The sequence below is a fragment of the Anomaloglossus baeobatrachus genome, chromosome 1, assembly GCF_048569485.1.
Source record: "Anomaloglossus baeobatrachus isolate aAnoBae1 chromosome 1, aAnoBae1.hap1, whole genome shotgun sequence".
NCBI classification, from domain to species: domain Eukaryota; kingdom Metazoa; phylum Chordata; class Amphibia; order Anura; family Aromobatidae; genus Anomaloglossus; species Anomaloglossus baeobatrachus.
Window position 1 is genome coordinate 751,010,790 of NC_134353.1, and position 20,836 is coordinate 751,031,625.

Genomic DNA, 20,836 nt, shown 5'->3' on the forward strand with positions numbered 1-20,836 from the left:
CCATCGTGCTCATATACCATCCTGGTGATGGCCTGTATCCTATAGCACAGAGAAAAAAAAATAAACGTTTATACTCACCTTTTCCTCACTCCCTCCAGCACCGATCATCTTCCTCTCTGCGCCGCTGACCTGCGTGTGTTGAGCCGTTCCCCTGCTGCATCGCGATGTCTTCCTGTCTGTGCCGATCAGCTGATCAGCACAGATCAGCTGACCGGCACAGACAGGAAGACATCACGTGCTGCAGGGGGACGGCTCCACACACGGGGACGGGTGAGTACACTGATTCACTGCACCCCGCGCTGATGATGACGCGCGGGGAGCAGTGAATACAGCCGCACATGATCACTCCAGGCTGTAATTGCCAGGGGTGATCATGCGGCCGGCTCTTTGCTATGCACGCGTCCCCGCTCATCCTCCCGCCCACCTGTCAGCGCCGGCTTCTGCACTGAGAAATGGGCAGGAGGATGGGCGTGCATATGTAATGAGCGGGCCCACGTGGTCACGAGCAGGCGCTGCTACAGCCTGTTCGTGCCCCCGATGACCCGCAGCACCCTCATTCCCGGCCGAAGCCCTATAGTCAGACCATAAGACGCACCCCCAACTTTCCCCCAACATTTGGGGGGGAAAAAGTGCGTCTTATGGTCTGAAAAATATGGTATATTGTATGTAAGTATATTTGCCTGTTGCAGGGCTGTGTGTGTCTATATGTTAATGTAGCAGAGCTCTGTGCATGTGGCAGAGCCGTCCATGTCTATGGGAATATAGCAGAGCTGTGTATGTCTGTAGGCATGTAGCAGAGCTGTGAGTGTATAATATATACACTGCAGAAAAACACCAACGATAGGTTTATTATCTCCTTGTACATTAAAATTGGGGATAATGACCTCTACCCAGGGAAATTTTAATTAATAGGAAACATGTTTTTCTTTTTTCTGCTGTCTAAACCTGGGACACGTCTTATGGTCACATCTTATAGTCCTAAAAACATGGTATATATTCGAGAGTGGGAGAGAGCACTCTTCCATTTATTTACTATATTTATCTGCTCACTATACATTTATATCACGTGGCTGTCCAGTCATTTTGGGGGTTACACCTTCCAGCATGCTGAGATGGTCTTCAGATTTCATGTGAACCGTATATTGAGGGCTATTAATGTAAATTAATATATTTTGAGAGTGTACAAAATAAAATTTACAAAGCTGCTGTAATTTTTCTAGTTAATTTGACTGTTTTATGTTCTGTTTAGTCTAATGGTTGGGATCCCAATGAAATGTTTCGATACAATGAAGAAAATTATGGAGTGGTATCAACATATGACAGCAGCCTTTCCTCATATACGTAAGTAGAAAAGGAGACTATGCTTCCAAAGCAGAAAGACTTCCCTCTCGTTATGCAACTAAAGTTTACTCCTCATATCATGAAGTTATACATTTGTATCCAATGCCATTGAATTACAGTGTTAGATACTTGAGTAACTTCGGTGGAATGTATAAGCTTTACACGCTATAAAAAACAAGAACCCATATATAGAAATTTGTGCCATATTGAAATTCTCTTTTCTTTGTCGCTCCATTGGGAGACCCAGACAATTGGATGTATAGGCTATGCCTCCGGAGGCCGCACAAAGTATTACACTTAAAAGTGTTAAGCCCCTCCCCTTCTGCCTATACACCCCCCGTGCTCCCACGGGCTCCTCAGTTTTTTGCTTTGTGCGAAGGAGGTCAGACACGCACGCACAGCTCCACAGATTGGTCAGCAGCAGCTGCTGACCATGTCGGATGGAAGAAAAGTGGGCCCATATAGAGCCCCCAGCATGCTCCCTTCTCACCCCACTCTTGTCGGTGGTGTTGTAAGGTTGAGGTATCCATTGCGGGTACGGAGGCTGGAGCCCACATGCTGTTTTCCTTCCCCATCCCCCTCAGGGCTCTGGGTGAAGTGGGATCCTATCGGTCTCCAGGCACTGAGACCGTGCTTCATCCACAACTCCTGTGGAGCCTGCTGGATAGGAGCCGGGTATCGTTCAGGGACATGGCCCTGCTACTTGGAGGTACTCTGTATCCCTGTGGGGACAGCGCACAGCAACACTCCAGCTTTGCTGGGTGTGCTAGTGCACCGGGGACCACGGCGCTGACCGGGTTAATATGTGCCATTACACACTCAGCGTTGCTGAGTGTGTTTATGTATAGGGACTGCCGCACTGACCGCCGCGGCTATGGAAACACTGCGGCGCGGCTGGGACTTGTAGTGCGCCGGGGACTTTCACGCCGGCCGCGCTTTTACGGCGGCCGCGTTTATTACTAGAGTCCCCGGCTTTTTGCGGCCTAGTTTCCTTTCCTCCCGCCCACAGCCCTGACAGGCAGGGGAAGGGCGGGACGCTGCACAGAACGAGCAGCACTGAGGGCTGGAGCATGCTTTGCATACTCCACCCCTCTCACTGTGCACAGTGCGGGCACCAGTTCCCGCTCTTTCTGGGTCACGCCCACGGCTCCCTCCTCTCCTCAGGACGCCGGCAGCCATTCCTGTCAGCTCCTCGGACGCTGCAGAGGGGGACAAAGTCTGGGAGACCCAGGCAGGGACTCTGGTGGCCTCACAACCGCTTTAGGCGGGTGGTAAGCAGCACCTGTGGTGCTAGCCCCATTGTGCAGTAGTGTAACATTATATGTTTATGGTATATATGTTTTACACTGTATGGTGCACAGTTGATTTCTGGCTATATACCCTATTGTGTTACTCAGGGAAGATAATAGCATGGCGCCCATGAAAGGCAGGGGTGCCAAAACACAGGCTTATTATGTTGCCTGCGCCGCATGTACGACCCCGCTACCGGCAGGTTCCACTGACCCTCATTGTGTGCACTGTTCGGCCCCTGTGGCACTTACTCAGCCGGAGCCTCTGCTAAGAGGGGCCCAGGGGGAGCCACCTGCTAACACTGTTCAGGTGACGGGGACGGAGTTTGCAAAACTCTCTGAGACTATGGCTAAGATACTAGAAGCCTTGCAGTCCAGGCCGGTATCTCAGCACAGGGACTCTGTTGAATCTTTGTTCCCTGGCCCACCTCAGCTGGACCAACAATGTCCTCCCGGGGTATCTCATGGATCCCAGGCTGAGGATTCTGACACAGACCCCAGCCCCAGACCGACTAAGCGAGCTCGCTTAGATTTTTCCTCGACATCATCATATTGTGCAGGGTCTCAGAGGGGGGAATCTCTGGTTGATGATGCGGAGACAGCTGATCAGGATTCTGATCCTGAGGCCGCTCTCAATCTTGATACTCCGGACGGGGACGCCATAGTGAACGACCTTATTGCGTCCATCAATCGTATGTTGGATATTTCTCCTTCAGCTCCTCCGGTGGAGGAGTCAGCTTCTCAGCACGAGAAATTCCGTTTCAGGTTTCCCAAGCGTACACAGAGTATGTTTCTGGACCACTCTGATTTCAGAGAGGCAGTCCAGAATCACCATGCTTGTCCAGATAAGCGTTTTTCTAAGCGCCTTAAGGATACACGTTATCCTTTTCCCCCTGACGTGGTCAAAAGTTGGGCTCAGTGTCCCAAAGTGGATCCTCCAATCTCCAGACTGGCAGCTAGATCCATACTTGCAGTGGAAGATGGGGCTTCACTCACAGATGCCACTGACAGGCAGATGGAACTCTGGTTGAAATCCATCTATGAAGCTATCGGCGCTTCTTTTGCCCCAGCGTTCGCAGCCGTATGGGCGCTACAAGCTATCTCAGCAGGTCAAGCGCAAATTGACGCAGCCACACGCACGTCCGCGCCACAGGTGGCGTCCATAACCACTCAGACGTCGGCATTTGCGTCTTACGCTATTAATGCTGTCCTGGACTCTGCGAGCCGTACGGCGGTTGCAGCCGCCAATTCGGTGGTACTCCGCAGGGCCTTGTGGCTATGGGAATGGAAGGCAGATTCTGTTTCCAAAAAGCGCTTAACCAGTTTGCCAATTTCTGGCGACCGAATGTTTGGCGAGCGTTTGGATGAAATCATCAAACAATCCAAGGGAAAGGATACATCCTTACCCCAGCCCAAACCGAACATACCCCAACAGAGGAAGGGGCAGTCGAGGTTTCGGTCCTTTCGGGGCGCGGGCAGGTCCCAGTTCTCCTCGTCCAAAAGGCCTCAGAAAGATCAAAGGAACTCTGACGCATGGCGGTCTAAGTCACGTCCTAAAAAGGCCACCGGAGGTGCCGCTACCAAAGCGGCTTCCTCATGACTTTCGGCCTCCTCACTCCGCATCTTCGGTCGGTGGCAGGCTCTCCCGCTTTTGCGACGCCTGGCTGCCACGGGTAAAAGACCGTTGGGTGAGAGACATTCTGTCTCACGGTTACAAGATAGAGTTCACCTCTCGTCCCCCGACTCGATTCTTCAGGTCATCCCCGCCTCCCGAGCGAGCCGAGGCTCTTCTGCAGGCGCTGGGCACTCTGAAGGCAGAAGGAGTGGTGGTCCCTGTTCCTCTTCAGCAACAGGGCCACGGTTTTTACTCCAACTTGTTTGTGGTCCCAAAGAAGGACGGGTCTTTCCGTCCTGTCCTGGACCTGAAACTTCTCAACAAACACGTAACGACCAGGCGGTTCCGGATGGAATCCCTCCGCTCCGTCATCGCCTCAATGTCCCAAGGAGATTTCCTTGCATCGATCGATATCAAAGATGCTTATCTCCACGTACCGATTGCTCCAGAGCACCAGCGCTTCTTGCGCTTCGCCATAGAAAACGAACACCTGCAGTTCGTGGCACTGTCGTTCGGCCTGGCAACAGCCCCACGGGTTTTCACCAAGGTTATGGCTACTGTAGTAGCGGTCCTCCACTCTCAGGGTCACTCGGTGATCCCTTACTTGGACGATCTCCTGATCAAGGCACCCTCTCAAGAGGCATGCCAACACAGCCTCGACGCTACCCTGGAGACTCTCCAGAGTTTCGGGTGGATCATCAATTTTCCAAAGTCAAATCTGACACCGTCCCAATCGCTCACATACCTTGGCATGGAGTTTCATACCCTCTCAGCGATAGTGAAGCTTCCGCTGATCAAGCAGCGGTCACTACAGACAGGGGTACAGTTTCTCCTTCAAGGCCAGTCACACCCCTTGAGGCGCCTCATGCACTTCCTGGGGAAGATGGTGGCAGCAATGGAGGCAGTTCCTTTCGCGCAGTTTCACCTGCGTCCTCTTCAATGGGACATCCTACGCAAATGGGACAGGAAGCCGACGTCCCTCGACAGGAACGTCTCCCTCTCTCAGGCGACCAAAGCTTCCCTTCGGTGGTGGCTTCTTCCCACTTCATTATCGAAGGGGAAATCCTTCCTACCCCCATCCTGGGAGGTGGTCACGACGGACGCGAGTCTGTCAGGGTGGGGAGCGGTTTTTCTCCACCACAGGGCTCAGGGTACGTGGACCCAGCAAGAGTCCTCGCTTCAGATCAATGTTCTGGAAATACGGGCAGTGTATCTTGCCCTGAAAGCGTTCCAGCAGTGGCTGGAAGGCAAGCAGATCAGAATTCAGTCGGACAATTCCACAGCGGTGGCATACATCAACCACCAAGGCGGCACACGCAGTTGGCAAGCCTTCCAGGAAGTCCGGCGGATTTTGATGTGGGTGGAAGCCACGGCCTCCACCATCTCTGCAGTTCACATTCCAGGCGTGGAAAACTGGGAAGCAGATTATCTCAGTCGCCAGGGCATGGACGCAGGGGAATGGTCCCTTCACCCGGACGTGTTTCAGGAGATCTGTTGCCGCTGGGGGGTGCCGGACGTCGACCTCATGGTGTCCCGGCACAACAACAAGCTACCGACGTTCATGGCACGGTCTCAAGATCCCAGAGCTCTGGCGGCAGACGCCTTAGTTCAGGATTGGTCGCAGTTTCAGCTCCCTTATGTGTTTCCTCCGCTGGCACTGTTGCCCAGAGTGTTACGCAAGATCAGGGCCGACTGCCGCCGCGTCATCCTCGTCGCTCCAGACTGGCCGAGGCGGTCGTGGTACCCGGATCTGTGGCATCTCACGGTCGGCCAACCGTGGGCACTACCAGACCGACCAGACTTGCTGTCTCAAGGGCCGTTTTTCCATCTGAATTCTGCGGCCCTCAACCTGACTGTGTGGCCATTGAGTCCTGGATCCTAGCGTCTTCAGGGTTATCTCAAGACGTCATTGCCACTATGAGACAGGCTAGGAAACCAACGTCCGCCAAGATCCACCACAGGACGTGGAAAATTTTCCTGTCATGGTGCTCTGCTCAGGGTTTTTCTCCCTGGCCTTTTGCCTTGCCCACTTTTCTGTCCTTCCTTCAATCTGGACTGGAAAAGGGTTTGTCGCTCGGCTCCCTTAAGGGACAAGTCTCAGCGCTCTCTGTGTTTTTCCAGAAGCGCCTAGCCAGACTTCCACAGGTACGCACGTTCCTGCAGGGGGTTTGTCACATCGTTCCTCCTTACAAGCGGCCGTTAGAACCCTGGGATCTGAACAGGGTGCTGCTGGTTCTTCAGAAACCACCATTCGAGCCAATGAGAGATATTTCTCTCACGCCTTTCGCAGAAAGTGGTTTTTCTAGTAGCAGTCACTTCACTTCGGAGAGTGTCTGAGCTAGCAGCGCTGTCATGCAAAGCCCCTTTCCTGGTTTTTCACCAGGACAAGGTGGTTCTGCGTCCGGTTCCGGAATTTCTCCCTAAGGTGGTATCCCCCTTTCATCTCAATCAGGATATCTCCTTACCTTCTTTTTGTCCTCATCCAGTTCACCAATGTGAAAAGGATTTGCACTTGTTAGATCTGGTGAGAGCACTCAGACTCTACATTTCTCGTACGGTGCCCCTGCGCCGCTCGGATGCACTCTTTGTCCTTGTCGCTGGCCAGCGTAAAGGGTCACAGGCTTCCAAATCAACCTTGGCTCGGTGGATCAAGGAGCCAATTCTCGAAGCCTACCGTTCGGCTGGGCTTCCGGTTCCCTCAGGGCTGAAGGCCCATTCTACCAGAGCCGTGGGCGCGTCCTGGGCTTTGAGGCACCAGGCTACGGCTCAGCAGGTGTGTCAGGCGGCTACCTGGTCGAGCCTGCACACTTTCACGAAACACTATCAGGTGCATACCTATGCTTCGGCGGATGCCAGCCTAGGTAGACGAGTCCTTCAGGCGGCGGTTGCCCACCTGTAGGAAGGGGCCGTTTTACGGCTCTATTACGAGGTATTATTTTACCCACCCAGGGACTGCTTTTGGACGTCCCAATTGTCTGGGTCTCCCAATGGAGCGACAAAGAAGAAGGGAATTTTGTTTACTTACCGTAAATTCCTTTTCTTCTAGCTCCAATTGGGAGACCCAGCGCCCGCCCCTGTTTTTTTGTGTACACATGTTGTTCATGTTGAATGGTTTCAGTTCTCCGATATTCCTTCGGATTGAAGTTACTTTAAACCAGTTTATAATTCTTTTTCCTCCTTCTTGCTTTTGCACCAAAACTGAGGAGCCCGTGGGAGCACGGGGGGTGTATAGGCAGAAGGGGAGGGGCTTTACACTTTTAGTGTAATACTTTGTGCGGCCTCCGGAGGCATAGCCTATACACCCAATTGTCTGGGTCTCCCAATTGGAGCTAGAAGAAAAGGAATTTACGGTAAGTAAACAAAATTCCCTTCTCTCTTCTTAATACTTGTGTTATTTTAACAGTGTTCCTTTAGAAAGGGACAATTCGGAAGAGTATTTAAAGCGAGAAGCAAGAGCTGCACAAATAGCTGAAGAGATTGAGTCCAGCTCCCAATATAAAGCCCGTGTTGCCTTGGAAAATGATGATAGATCTGAAGAAGAAAAATATACTGCAGTGCAACGCAACGTGTGTGAGCGAGAAGGACACTCTGTGGCTAGGTAGGACTGGGGTCTGCGGGAACAGGTGCTGCTAATATGAAATAGTGCTTTATTCTGGCTCATACTAGGGGGTCCTACGTGAACTGCTCTCACACTAGCATGCCCATAAGCCCTAATGGGCTAATGGACATGATTGGTATTCGTGAGGCAACCCCTTTTAAAATTCTTAGGCTATGTGCACAAGTGGCAATTTTTTTTTTTCGTTTTTCATGCTTCTTTTTATCAATAAAAGCAAGGAAAAAGCATCTCAGCAATGTCTGAGAATCCTGACTATGCTGCTTCTTTTTTTTCTTGCAGATTTTGTTGCTGAAAAAGGAAGCAGCATGTCACTTGTTTCTATAATCCCCTGCAATGCTTTATCACTACAGTTGATTATATCGCAGCACTTTACCTCACACACCATGCATGGTGTGTGAAGCTTCCGTAGCTCAGTAACCCGGGGTCGTCATGATGATGACCCCAGGGTTACCATGGCAGCGATCGGGTCCTTGGGATCGCATCGCCAGGTAGAAGGAAGTGATTCCTCTCTTCGGCTCCTCAATGCTATGATCGCACTGGTCGCAACATTTAGGGGGGCAAACTGCTGGCAGCGCGCAAGCACCACTTCGGGCAGTGAGAGTCAGGTCCCGACTATAACATCAGTCAAAGACCCGGTAGCAATCTCGGGGGTACTGTGCCTGAACCCCTGCGATTTCCATGACTAAAAAAAAAAACCAACACAATAAGAAGCAGGAAAAAAATACGCAAATACAATAAAAAAAATTGCTTGTTTTTCCTGCCAAAACATGCGTTATGTGCAGAAAAGAAGCACATAAAATAGCAACGTGGGCACATAGCCTTGAGGTTGAGTTTTTCATAGTCTATGCCTAAACTTTGTTTTACATTTGTTCTTTAAAGGGAAAATAAATATGTTCCACCCGGACAGAGGAGTAAAGATGGCATGCCATGGAGTAGCCACGGCGTGAGGCAAAATTCACCAAGAATGGGCCAGTCTGGGTCTGGTCCTATTCCTTCAAGAACTGGATCCCATTCTTCAGACTTTAGTCCAAATTCTGGAGCTGATCAGAGAGTAGTGAATGGAGGCAAGTTTGTGAAATTCTACATTTGTCTTTGTTAATGATTCTCAAACTATGATGGCGTCAGAGCGGTAAATGTGCACTGCTGCTGCCCTACCATTGCTTTAGTGATACCAATAGCCTTAGATTATAATTCCCTTTAGATCTTCAAGTTAAAGGTAATAGATGTTCACTGTTACTTAACAATCAGTAAATTCTCTGCTTTACCCCCATATTTAATTCATTTACCAAAACTAGAGGATTATTGCGAGAAGCCATTTCCCCTCTGTTATTTTACTTTTTCTGTTGACCTGTTTTTTTCCCTTCTTTTCATCCCATATTTTTATTTTTTATACTTTCCTTCATCTCATTTGTTCTGTCAGGTGTTCCCTGGCCATCGCCTTGTCCATCTCCTTCCTCCCGCCCACCTTCTCGCTACCAGTCAGGTCCCAACTCTCTTCCACCTCGGGCAGCCACCCCTACAAGGCCGCCCTCCAGGCCCCCTTCGCGGCCATCCAGGCCCCCGTCTCACCCCTCTGCTCATGGTTCTCCAGCTCCTGTCTCTACTATGCCTAAACGCATGTCTTCAGAAGGTACAACGCCTCTGTTTTTTGTTTGTTTTGTAAAACCCCTCCACATCCTGCAGCTCTGCTTATGGATTTCATAGGAGTTTAATCATAACATATACAGCTTCAGTGTTTTGCAACCCCAGTCAGGCTTCCTAATGTAATCTATATGATTGGCTTAAGCCTGCTTAGTTGGACTGCAGTGATCCCGTGCACTAGCTCATAGTGAGTCCTGCAAAAGCATGATCTGCTTGTCATTGTGTTGCTTGCATTCATTGCTCAGACAGCATCACTCAAGATTTAAGGAGTCGGTCACTATGAAGTATCTGAAATGTTGGCATTACTACTGAGGTTTCCCTAATTGGTTACTCTGAAATAACCTTTGTGCATTGAGTACTAATCTGATTATCCGCTCTTTTTTTTTCTTCTCTTTATTACAGTGGTATTAAACCTCGCAGATTTCTTTAGACTAGTATAATGGAATGTGACTGTAAACTTTTCACTCCGTACTGCCTCTCCACTCGCTGTCTCCATCACTAACTATGTGTTGTGTTTGTTTTGTTTTTTTATATCTATATGCATATATATATGTGTATGTACATACATACACCTATTACAAAGGATGAACACCATTGAGCTGGTCTATAAGTGTATGATGTTTAGGTTTTTTCCCTTTTTGTGTGTATATAAAACACAATGGTCACTCTCGTAAGTACTAATAGCCTGCCTGCTATGGGGAACCTCTAATTCACTGCTTCATTCTGTTTTTATTCTATTCATTTATGATTGCTTGTTTTCGCTACAAAATGAATGCAATTCTGATAATTTTAATCATCAATGACACGTTAGGCTACTTGTATGTACCACATGTATATTAATACCTAGATGAAGGTTGTATGCGCTTTTCTAGACTTGTTTCAATAGTGGTCTCATGGAGTCTTCCAGAATTCGGTGTTGCCTTGGTTCGGTTATCCTGCTAGCGGGTTTACAATGTCAGCTACCTTGTTTTTTGCCTTTAAAATTGCACTTTCTTTGTGCAGTAGTGGGGAAAAATGCACAATTGAAACAAAACACACAACGCCACTACAAAGTGTAAACTATATAAATATACTAAAATTTGTAAAAGTAGGAATCACTTTCTGTAAATTGCCCTAATTGATGCAGGCTTCTTAAATGTATTCCTGCTTAACAACCTACATCCAGACAAAACTATATCGTCCGCCTGATTGAGTAAGGGGCATTGTGTCCTGTGCCTTCACTGCAGAAGACTGGCAGAATCCTTTATATACAACTGGTTAGCAAAACTGAACTGGATGTTACTACTATTTTATCAATATACACTTTTTTTTTTTTTTGTCCTTCCATTTTGTGTTTGTAACGTGCCAGTTTGATTATTAAGTTATTTAGGCGTCATTAGTTTGTGGACTTGCTGCCTCGGTGTACTTTGAAGAGAACAGAATTGGTGCTCAGCCACTAAGTGAACCACCCATCTTCCCCTGTTGGTCATCACCGCAGCTTGCACCTCTGTAAACTGGGGGTCCTGCTCTTGCTAAAAGTACCGTATTTTTCGGATTATAAGACACACTTTTCCTCCCAAAAAAATTGGGAGGAAAGTGAGGGGTGCTTATTGAAAATCTGAATGTAGCTTACCCGGAGGTTGTGGAGAGGAGTAGCAGGAGGGAGGGGCAATGCTGCGGCGGCTATGCATGGGCTTCAAATAATGACGCCCGGAGCCAGCTAGTTCGCAGATGGAGCTCTCGGCTTAAGATCTCATCTGCGCATGTGCTGCATTCGGCCCATTGATCTCTCAGTGCAGATGAGATTTCAGCTAATCATTGAGCCGAGTTCTCAATCTGCACACGCGCTGGCTCTGGGCGCCATTGTTTAAACCCCTCACCAGCCGCAGCCCGTGCACCGCTGCCCCAGAAAAGCCGCCATTGCTGACAGTTTCTGCGACAGCATCTTGGACACCAGCCTGCCTGTACCGCCCGCAGCATCGCCCTGATCCACCACCTGCCCCTACCTCCTGTGACCCAGCTGTCACCTCCCCTCCCGAAAGACACAACCAGATTACAAGACGGACCACCCCCTTTTTTTTCACCCCCTTTTTCATTTTTTTTTCCCTCTAAATTTGGGGTGCGTCTTAATCTTGTGCGTCTTCTAATCCAAAAATACGGTAATCGCTTGTGTTCATAGTTTTCAGCTGCAGTCTTCAAGTGTTTGTAAGGTGCTGTTGTCTTCCAACTGCACTTGGGTACAGCTCCATTGTGTTCTTGACATAGGGTTGTATTAGGAGAAAGCTTCCTATTCACAGGCACAACCTGCAAGAAAACTACAGCTGGTAACTCCACCGCAGGCTCTTAATAGAGTGATGAATTTTCTTATGTTGGTGACAATTACTTCTAGTAGTTCCTCTCCAGGAACATTTCTCCAGGCATCTTGTTAGTCTTTGCCGGTGTGCACATTGTCTATTTGTGGATATATATTTACATGGCTTTTGTTGGTGGCTGCATGCAGACTTTGGTGGCAAACTTTCTTGTGAATTTCTGTGTTTTAGAATAAAAAGTAAACCCCCAATTCCCCCATTGTAGAATTTTATCTGTGTTTGTGATTATTATATTTTGTTTTTATTAAAGTTTGCTTGGAACAATTTCTGATTTCAGGACCTCCAAGGATGTCTCCCAAGGCACAGCGACATCCCCGAACCCATAGAGTTTCTAATGGTAGGAGCACAATGTGTGGAGGTCTGGAGTTTGTTTCTCGCAATGAACCTGGAGAAGTGTCTGCTCCATCTGTGGCTAGAAACAGCTCTTCTGGTGGCACTTGGTCATCTGTTGTGAGTGGAGGTCAGTAGGAAAAATCAAAGCTTTTGTAACGAAACTTGGTATCTAATCTTCTTTTTGTACTGCTGTTTTGCAAATGGTATACATGCTGTACATTAAATAGTTCTAATGTATCCGTCTGTGCTTGTTTGTAGTACAAAGACTTTCACCCAAAACCCACAGGCCCAGATCTCCCAGACAGAGTGCTATGGGTGGTGGTGCAGGACCAGCTCTAAGCTCTCCTCAGGCTGGTTCTGTTGCTCCAGAGTCGGCCACCATGCCTGTACCCACTGGATCTCCGACACCTGCGAGCCCGGCTTCCAATAGAGCAGTTACGCCCTCTAATGAAGGTATGTGCGTGGTTTGTATGGTCATTGGGCAATGACTGGCAGTCTTATAATGACTGCTACAGTCTAAAAAATGGCTTTAGCTTGTGCAAGAGTCATACTTTAGATCAGCTTAGACCACTATCCGCATATATACTGCTCTTCACTTCTGTGCAGTCACTCGTCCACAAGGGAGTCTCATTAGATGTAAATGCTGAACCTGTGATGTAGATGCTTTGCCATTTTTCAGTCTGAGGGCTGCAGGAGGGAATGAGTAAACTTTACACTGACTCGTAAAATTGAAAATGCTGTGCCTGTGGATCAGTGCAGGAGTCTGTGTAAGCATTGTGTGCTGTCTATATACAGACCACCGGGGAAGGGGGGGTCATCTCACAGATCCTGAGGAATGACTGCATTAGGGGAACCCTGTCGTCACTAAGGAACCTGGTGACACCCGGCTTTTTCCTAGTTGGGCTTTCTCTCTCCCCCTTCCTGATTCTGCCTGAACTACAAAGAATATTTTTGTTCTTTTGGTTGACTTTTTTTTTTGTCTCGTCACCCCTCGCTGTTATAATTTTTTAGTATATACCACATTCTGTCCTTTGCAAGTTTGCAGAATTATACTAATATACCTAATTTTAGTAATTTAGAGGTGTATTTTGTTATGTTCATGCACAAACAGAATTATTGAACTCCTCAGGTCAATGTCTTGTACTCTGGATGAGAGCAGTGTGTACATTACTATTGCATATCACTGCAATTCTGGATCCTTTTCTAGTAATGTGCAGCGATTGATAATTCCAGGGAATACCTGATTGCAACATTTTCAGTGGTTGAAGTTACAGATTCTAGCCCCGTGATTGTGTTCCTCAGGTCACGGTGACCGTACCAATCGTGCTGCAAACTGACTGGAAGAATGATTGAAAATAAAGGGAACCCTATTCAGTTGCAATGTGAATATTGTATGTGCACATTTAATTTAAAGGCAATCTGTCTGCAAGTTTATGCTATTGAATCTGAGAGTATTCTAAAGTTGGGGCAGAGACCCTGATTCCTGGAAATGTCAATTACTAGGCTGTGTGCTGTAGTGTTTTATCAGTAGGAGATTATCATTACAGGAATAATTGTTGCATGCCCAGCAATCTAGCTAATCTGTGTAACCTGCCCCCACCAGTAATTGGCCGCTTTACAACTTACAGTGTACACAGAAAGTTGTCAGTCAGTGGTGACCAAAAGTGGATCTTCCTGCCTAGACTGCTTCATGTTTTGCAGGAATCACTGCCGAGAAGGGAACTCTAAGGCTATGTGCACACAGTGCGTTTTTCGCGGCCTTTTTGCGCGTTTTTCGGATGCGGTTTTGGCCTCAAAACTGCATAACTTTGCTTCCCCAGCAAAGTCTGAGTTTTCATTTTTGCTGTCCGCACACAACTTTTTTTTTAACCTGCGTTTTTGAGATTAAAAAAAAAATGGACATGTCAAATCTTCCCTGCGTTTTTCTGCGTTTTCCCCCCATGCAATGCATTGGAAAAACGCAGAGATCAAAAACGCAGCCAAAACTGCACCAAATCGCGGTAAAAACGCGTGCGTTTTTTTGCCGTGGATGCGTTTTTGTGCGTTTTTAGCACCCAAAAACGCAGCGTGTGCACATAGCCTAAATCAATGTCAGAGGCAGTTATTCTAGTGCTACCAAAACCTAGTAAAGACCCTCTACTTACAGAATCTTTTTAACAACAAACATTAAAATTTTGGCCAAACGTTTGGCGCAGCTCCTAATTAAAGTTATGTAATAAGATATTTGACAGTGTTTCCACTTATTAGCAAATAAGCTTTAAAAACCCCACCCTGTCTGCTTCTGTAAATAAAAATAACAATTAATAAATATAAATGCACTAATTTGCATAAGGTTAAAAGCAAACAAGATTAGGGACAAGTGCAATGTATCAATTAAGGTATGTGCAGTTAGTCCCTGATACCTGCCTGTGTGCAGAATAGTGTAAGAGCGAGAGTGCGCATACCTGGTGATTTAGATGGATTCCAAAGGAAGGTGTCCACAATATCTGAAGTGTTCATGTGTGGACTACAGCCTCCGTCCAGGATAAGTAAGAGATAACTGAGGGGTAAAGCCCTCGTCACATTTAGCGACTTAAATGTTTTCGATTCCGAAAACAATGCGGCCTGATAAGGATCGCTGGTAAGTCGCTGGGAGGTCGCTGGTGAGATGTCACACTGTCAGACCTTACACACGACTCGGTAACGATACAGGTCGCAGTAGCTACCTGTATAACGATCTCTGCTGTCATTGGGACCCTGTCACAGTGTCAAACATAGCGATGCGTCCTGTCCAGCAGGACATCGCCTTTGAAGAAAATGGTCCAGGACATTCAGCCACAACCGGCGACCTCACAGCAGGGGCCAGGTCGTTGCTGGATGTCACGCATAACGAGATCGCTGTTGCGTCACCAAAACCGTGACTCAGCAGCGATGTCGCTTAGTGAGACGTGGCCTTTAGACACCTGCAAGGTCCAGTGTATATTGGCGTTCATACAATCCAGTGCCCAAAGTAGAAGTGGTTGTGTCCTTATCGCTCTGGCCGGCAGCTCTTAGTTTGGACACTATCCTTATCTAAAGTTGTCACCCAGCCAGTAGGTGAGGAGAAGGCTGGCTTTATGCCTGCAAAATCAACGACAATATGTTTAAGGAGGCTGTTCCTTAATGTGCGACTTTGTCCTGGGGAAGTGGATGGTCGTGCAGTAGTGTCGTTGGATGTGGTAAAAGCCTTTTGCGGGCTTTACACGTTGCGACATCGGTAACGATATATCGTCGGGGTCACGTCTTTAGTGACGCACATCCTGCACCATTACCGACATCACAGCGTGTAAACCCTAGGAGCGACGATCACCGATCGCAAAAACGTCAAAAATCGTTGATCGGTGACACGTCGCTCCTTTCCATAATATCACTGCTGCTGCCGGTACGATGTTGTTTGTCGTTCCTGCAGCACCACACATCGGTGTGTGTGACACCGCAGGAGCAAGGAACATCTCCTTACCTGCCTCCACCAACAATGCGGAAGGAAGGAGGTGGGCGGGATGTTATGTCCCGCTCATCTACGCCCCTCCGCTTCTCTTGGCGGGCCGCTTAGTGACGTTGCTGTGACGCTGAACGCACCTCCCCCTTGAAGGAGATATTGTTCAGCGGTCACAGCGACGTCACCAACCAGGTATGTGCGTGTGAAGCTGCCGTAGCGATAATGTTTGCTGCGGCAGCGATCACCACATATCGCTTGTGCGACGGGGGCGGGTGCTATCGCGCTAGACATCGCTAGCTATGTCGCAGCGTGTAAAGCCTGCCTTAGACACCAATGAATAGGATTACCTTTTGGATAGTTTTGAATTTTTTTTGTTATAGGTTTGAGTACAGCAACTGAACCCATTGGTGCGTATTAGGTCTAATGGGGCTTTGTCAGGCTCCTTCACTTTTATGAAGTATAATAAAAAGTATATTGTGGAACTGTGATGGCCACAAAAATCAATGTAAAAAAACATTTCTGACAAAAAAGTCAGTATTATTCTAGAAGTGATACCTTTATTGGGTAACCAGAAAAATTATATCTGCAAGCTTTCAGAGCATGAAGGCTTCTTCAGGCAGGTTTACAAATGAGAATTCATTCTTGTGTTCATCATGAATCAAATTATTGAGTATTCATTTGTAAACCTGCCTGAAGAAGAAGCCTCTGGGCTCTGAAAGCGTGCAAATACATTTTTTGGTGAACCAGAAAAATTAGATCAATCCTAGAATACTTGTGTTTCTGGGGCATAAAGTAGTAACATTTTTAGGCTATGTGCGCACTAGAAATGTGAAGTTTCTCAAGAAAATTTCTTGAGAAACTTCTGGGAGTGAAAGATTTCCGGACGTCCGGAAAAAATCCGCACCAAATCCGCATGCGGATTTGCCGCGGAATAGCCGCGAATTTGCCGCGATTTCCCCGCGGGTGGTTCCCTGCGGATTTTGCAGGCTGTACTGCCGAAATCCGCAGGGTACCTGCGGAAAAGAATTGACATGCTCATTTTCTCAAGAAATCTTCTCGAGAAATTCTTCTCAAGGAAATTTCTTGAGAAAAATCCGCACAGTGCGCACAGCTATTTTTTTTTTTTCTCATAGAATTTGCTGGGAAATGTCTGCACAAAGATTGCAGACATTTCTCAAGAAATTTCCGCGGCAAATCCGCTGGTAAAACGGTCTAGTGCGCACAGAGCCTTAAACCAGTACAATGAATTTAAATACAAAATTATCTGAAAAAACAAAAAATGTGCACCAAGCAGTCCAGTAAATGACACATCACTGGAATCAGGCTCTCTGCCCCTACCTACGTAATACAGCTCTCAGATTACATAGTAAAAACCTGACCAATTTACCTGTTTAGTACATGTATCAATGTAGTGAAATAACTTTAGACCTGTCTCTGTATTCAGCTAAGGATTCTCGATTGCAAGATCAGAGGCAAATTTCCCCCACGGGTGGCAGAGAGAGTATTAAACAAAGCGATTCTTCCACCCTTAGCAAACCTGAAAACAAAGGTAAGAGCAGAAATACTAATGTGAAAGCTTTTACATAGCAATGGACCTGGCTGGAAGGATTGGCAATAACTTAAGCATACTGGTCTATTGTACAGTCTCTAGTGGGGTGTAGTAATTGCCTGTGTCTTATTTTTATCTTTAGTAGTTGCGCCAATGGCTTCAGAGCAAAGAAAACAACTAGATGATTTAAAGAAGTTTAAAAATGATTTTAGGGTATGTATATAGCCCGCCTTCTGCTTTAAGGGATGGGAACTGGAGAGCAGTTTGCGACTTTTCTTTTTCCTCTGTAGTTACAGTCTAGTTCTAGTCCTGATGCCATTGATCAGCTTCTTAGCAAAAATCGGGAAAACTTGGAGAAGCCCAGGGAACTTTTAAAGGAGAAGTCTGACTCTAACTCCAAGGAATCGGCTAGTGAGAGCGGCAGCAATGCACCTACAAGCAACAGCAGCAGCAAGCCAAGCAGCCCCAGCATCTCCCCATCTATTAGCAGTAGCGGCTCTGAACACAAAAGGGGTCCAGAAGTTACATCACAGGGTGTACAGACTTCTGGACCTGGCAAGCAGGATCGCGAAGACAAGGATGACAAGAAGGAAAATGCCTCAGAGTGAGTGACTATCCTCTAATATTCCTAATCTTCCCTTTACTCTGGATTAGGGGAAAATAGATTTCATGCTATGGACATCTTTTAACATGGATGGAGGTGGGGGGAGATACCCCTTTATCTACCATCATTAGTCTGCAATCTCCATTGCTTCATCATTTTCTGAACCCCACTACCCCCACCCTGATATGCAGCCTAATCCAAGTTTCAGATTTTTCCTTGGGCGTTTCTCCCAATAATATAGGCTGATTTGAGACGTGTATGTCCCTGTAGGCGCCTATCACCACAGCTTCTATCCACTGAGAGAAGGGAGGGGGTGCAGGACCTTTGCAGGATTTGTAACATTTTTCTAAAGCACTCAGCTGGATAAATTACTTTGAAACTCCACAGCAGCAAATTGATAGAAATATCTTAATGAAAGCTATTTAGAAAGCTTCTTCACTTTTGCTTTTTAGGAAGCAAATGAACAATAAAAAAAATAAATCTGTAAAGTTATACACAAAATTTGACCCCTTCCTGACATTGGGCATATTATTACATACAATGTTGGCTCACCATGTTGGGAGCAGGCTTAGAAGCAGAGCTTGCTCTATACCCCGCAGATACCGTCTGTGTTACACAGACAGCATTTAAATGGAATGGCAGCCATCGGAATTGAACTTTTGATCTCTGTTAATCTGACAATGGTTCCCTTCAATGTGGTCACTGGATGCTGATGGTTTTCCATGGTACCCAGCATTTGCCATGACTTAAGGGTGCTTTACATGCTGCGACATCGCTAACGATATATTGTCGGGGTCACGGTGTTTGTGACGCACATCCGGTGTTGTTAGCGACATCGCAGCGTGTGTTCAGCTAAGAGCGACGAACAACGATCGCAAAAACGTCAATCATTGATCGTTGACACGTCTCTTCTTTTCATAATATCGTTGGTGGTGCATGCCGCTGGTTGTTCGACGTTCCTGCGGCATCACACATCGCTATGTGTGACGCCGCAGGAACGACGAACATCTCCTTACCTGCGTCCACCGGTAATAAGGAAGGAAGGAAGTGGGCGGCATGTTCCGGCCGCTTATCTCCGCCCCTCCTCTGCTATTGGGCGGCTGCTTAGTGACGTCGCCTTGACGCCGAATGCACCTCCCCCTTGAAGGAGGGATTGTTCGGCGGTCACAGCGACGTCGCTGAACAGGTATGTGCGTGTGACGCTGCCGTAGCGATAATGTTCGCTACGGCAGCGATAACCAAATGTCGCACGAACGACGGGGGCAGGTGCTATCGCTCGCAACATCGCTAGCGATGTCACGGCGTGTAACGCACCCTTTACTCTTGTGAAGCCCAGCCTGTGGCTACACTTCACAGAAGACTGATTTATTCTATATAGAAGACGTAATCAGACAATTGCAGTTTTGACTTCCCCAAACTGACTAAAAAGTGAAGTTTAAATTTTATTTCTAAAGAAAAAATTCTATTTGACGCTACCCGATTTTCACTAATAAAACAAAAAAAAATAAAAATCATATATAAAAAATATAATATATATAATTTTGTTTGTACAGAAAAGTTTAATCTTGCAAAATTTAAAATTAATCTGTATGGTACAAGCCATAAGGAGGAAAATATATTCAATCACCAGCATTATGGTTCTTGGTAACCAGAACTCCGGCGATGAGAAGCAATCAAGACCTCTATATACCCCAAACTGGAATTGATAGTTATTGTCAAAGAAAATAAAAAGGGGGGACAAACCACACAGTGTAATAACGTATTTTGAAAGTGATTTCGGGGGGTAAGTTCACGTGATTGGGTTCAGTAGGTCACATCTCCAATAAACGGCCATAGATTATTCAGCTGCTGCAGTCATGTCTGAAGATAAGAGGATCTTCTGCACATAGATTGAGGAGACCAAGGAGATGGACGTTCTGGTAGACGCGCTGCTGTGAAAGAATAATTCCATGTGTGGTAATACTTTTAAGTACCTTTTATTAACACGTTTCAGGTTTGTATCAAAACCTTTCTCTGAACTGTATATGATATGACATATAGGTAGCGCAGCCTCAACTTAAGAGTCCACATTACTGTATAATAACCTTTACAACAAGTGTTTGTTTCTCTTTCAGGCAAGTGAGAAAATCGACTTTAAATCCAAATGCGAAAGAGTTTAATCCACGATCGTACGCTCAAGTAATTATGTTTTTGTTTGTCTGTCTTCATTTGATATGTGGTCAAAAAGTTGGGTTGACTTCTGTGTAAGGAGCACATGTCAAGTCACTCCAGTACGTGCACGCCAATGTAACTACTAGGCGTGGTAGGTTAGATAATCAGTAGAAGGGGAGCCACAGCCTTTAATTTTTAGGACTCCTTTGCAATTTCACATCAGTGCAAGGACTCGAGCTCTTGGCACCCTCGGCAAGAGGTAAATGGTAATTTCTTTGTCGCTCCATTGGGAGACCCAGACAATTGGGTGTATAGGCTATGCCTCCGGAGGCCGCATAAAGTATTACACTAAAAGTGTAAAGCCCCTCCCCTTCTGCCTATACACCCCCCGTGCTCCCACGGGCTCCTCAGTTTTTATGCTTTGTGCGAAGGAGGCAGACATGCACGCACAGCTCCACAGATTGGTCAGCAGCAGCTGCTGACTATGTCGGATGGAAGAAAAGTGGGCCCATATAGGGCCCCCAGCATGCTCCCGTCTCACCCCACTCTTGTCGGCGGTGTTGTTAAGGTTGAGGTATCCATTGCGGGTACGGAGGCTGGAGCCCACATGCTGTTTTCCTTCCCCATCCCCCTTAGGGCTCTGGGTGAAGTGGGATCCTATCGGTCTCCAGGCACTGAGACCGTGCTTCATCCACAACTCCTGAGGAGCCTGCTGGATAGGAGCCGGGTATCGTTCAGGGACATGGCCCTGCTACTTGGAGGTACTCTGTGTCCCCGTGGGGACCGCGCACAGCAACACTCCAGCATTGCTGGGTGTGCTAGTGCACCGGGGACCGCGGCGCTGACCGGGTTAAATGTGCCATTACACACTCAGCGTCGCTGAGTGTGTTTG

General features: G+C 47.2%; 1 protein-coding gene across 7 annotated transcripts in view; it reads left to right on the top strand.

Annotated features, from left to right (window-relative positions):
* The window catches only part of ATXN2 (ataxin 2), a 183,566-nt gene that overhangs the window by 86,297 nt on the left and 76,433 nt on the right, over positions 1-20,836 (top strand). For 6 of the 7 annotated variants that reach the window (XM_075323804.1, XM_075323758.1, XM_075323785.1 and 3 more), the window contains 10 exons: positions 1,250-1,341; positions 7,649-7,843; positions 8,741-8,925; positions 9,282-9,491; positions 12,128-12,310; positions 12,442-12,636; positions 17,085-17,189; positions 17,332-17,402; positions 17,480-17,793; positions 19,908-19,971. In XM_075323804.1, coding sequence (XP_075179919.1) covers positions 1,250-1,341; positions 7,649-7,843; positions 8,741-8,925; positions 9,282-9,491; positions 12,128-12,310; positions 12,442-12,636; positions 17,085-17,189; positions 17,332-17,402; positions 17,480-17,793; positions 19,908-19,971 — 1,614 coding nt within the window. The remainder of the gene's footprint in view (positions 1-1,249; positions 1,342-7,648; positions 7,844-8,740; positions 8,926-9,281; positions 9,492-12,127; positions 12,311-12,441; positions 12,637-17,084; positions 17,190-17,331; positions 17,403-17,479; positions 17,794-19,907; positions 19,972-20,836) is intronic. The other variant, XM_075323812.1, reaches the window with a different exon arrangement.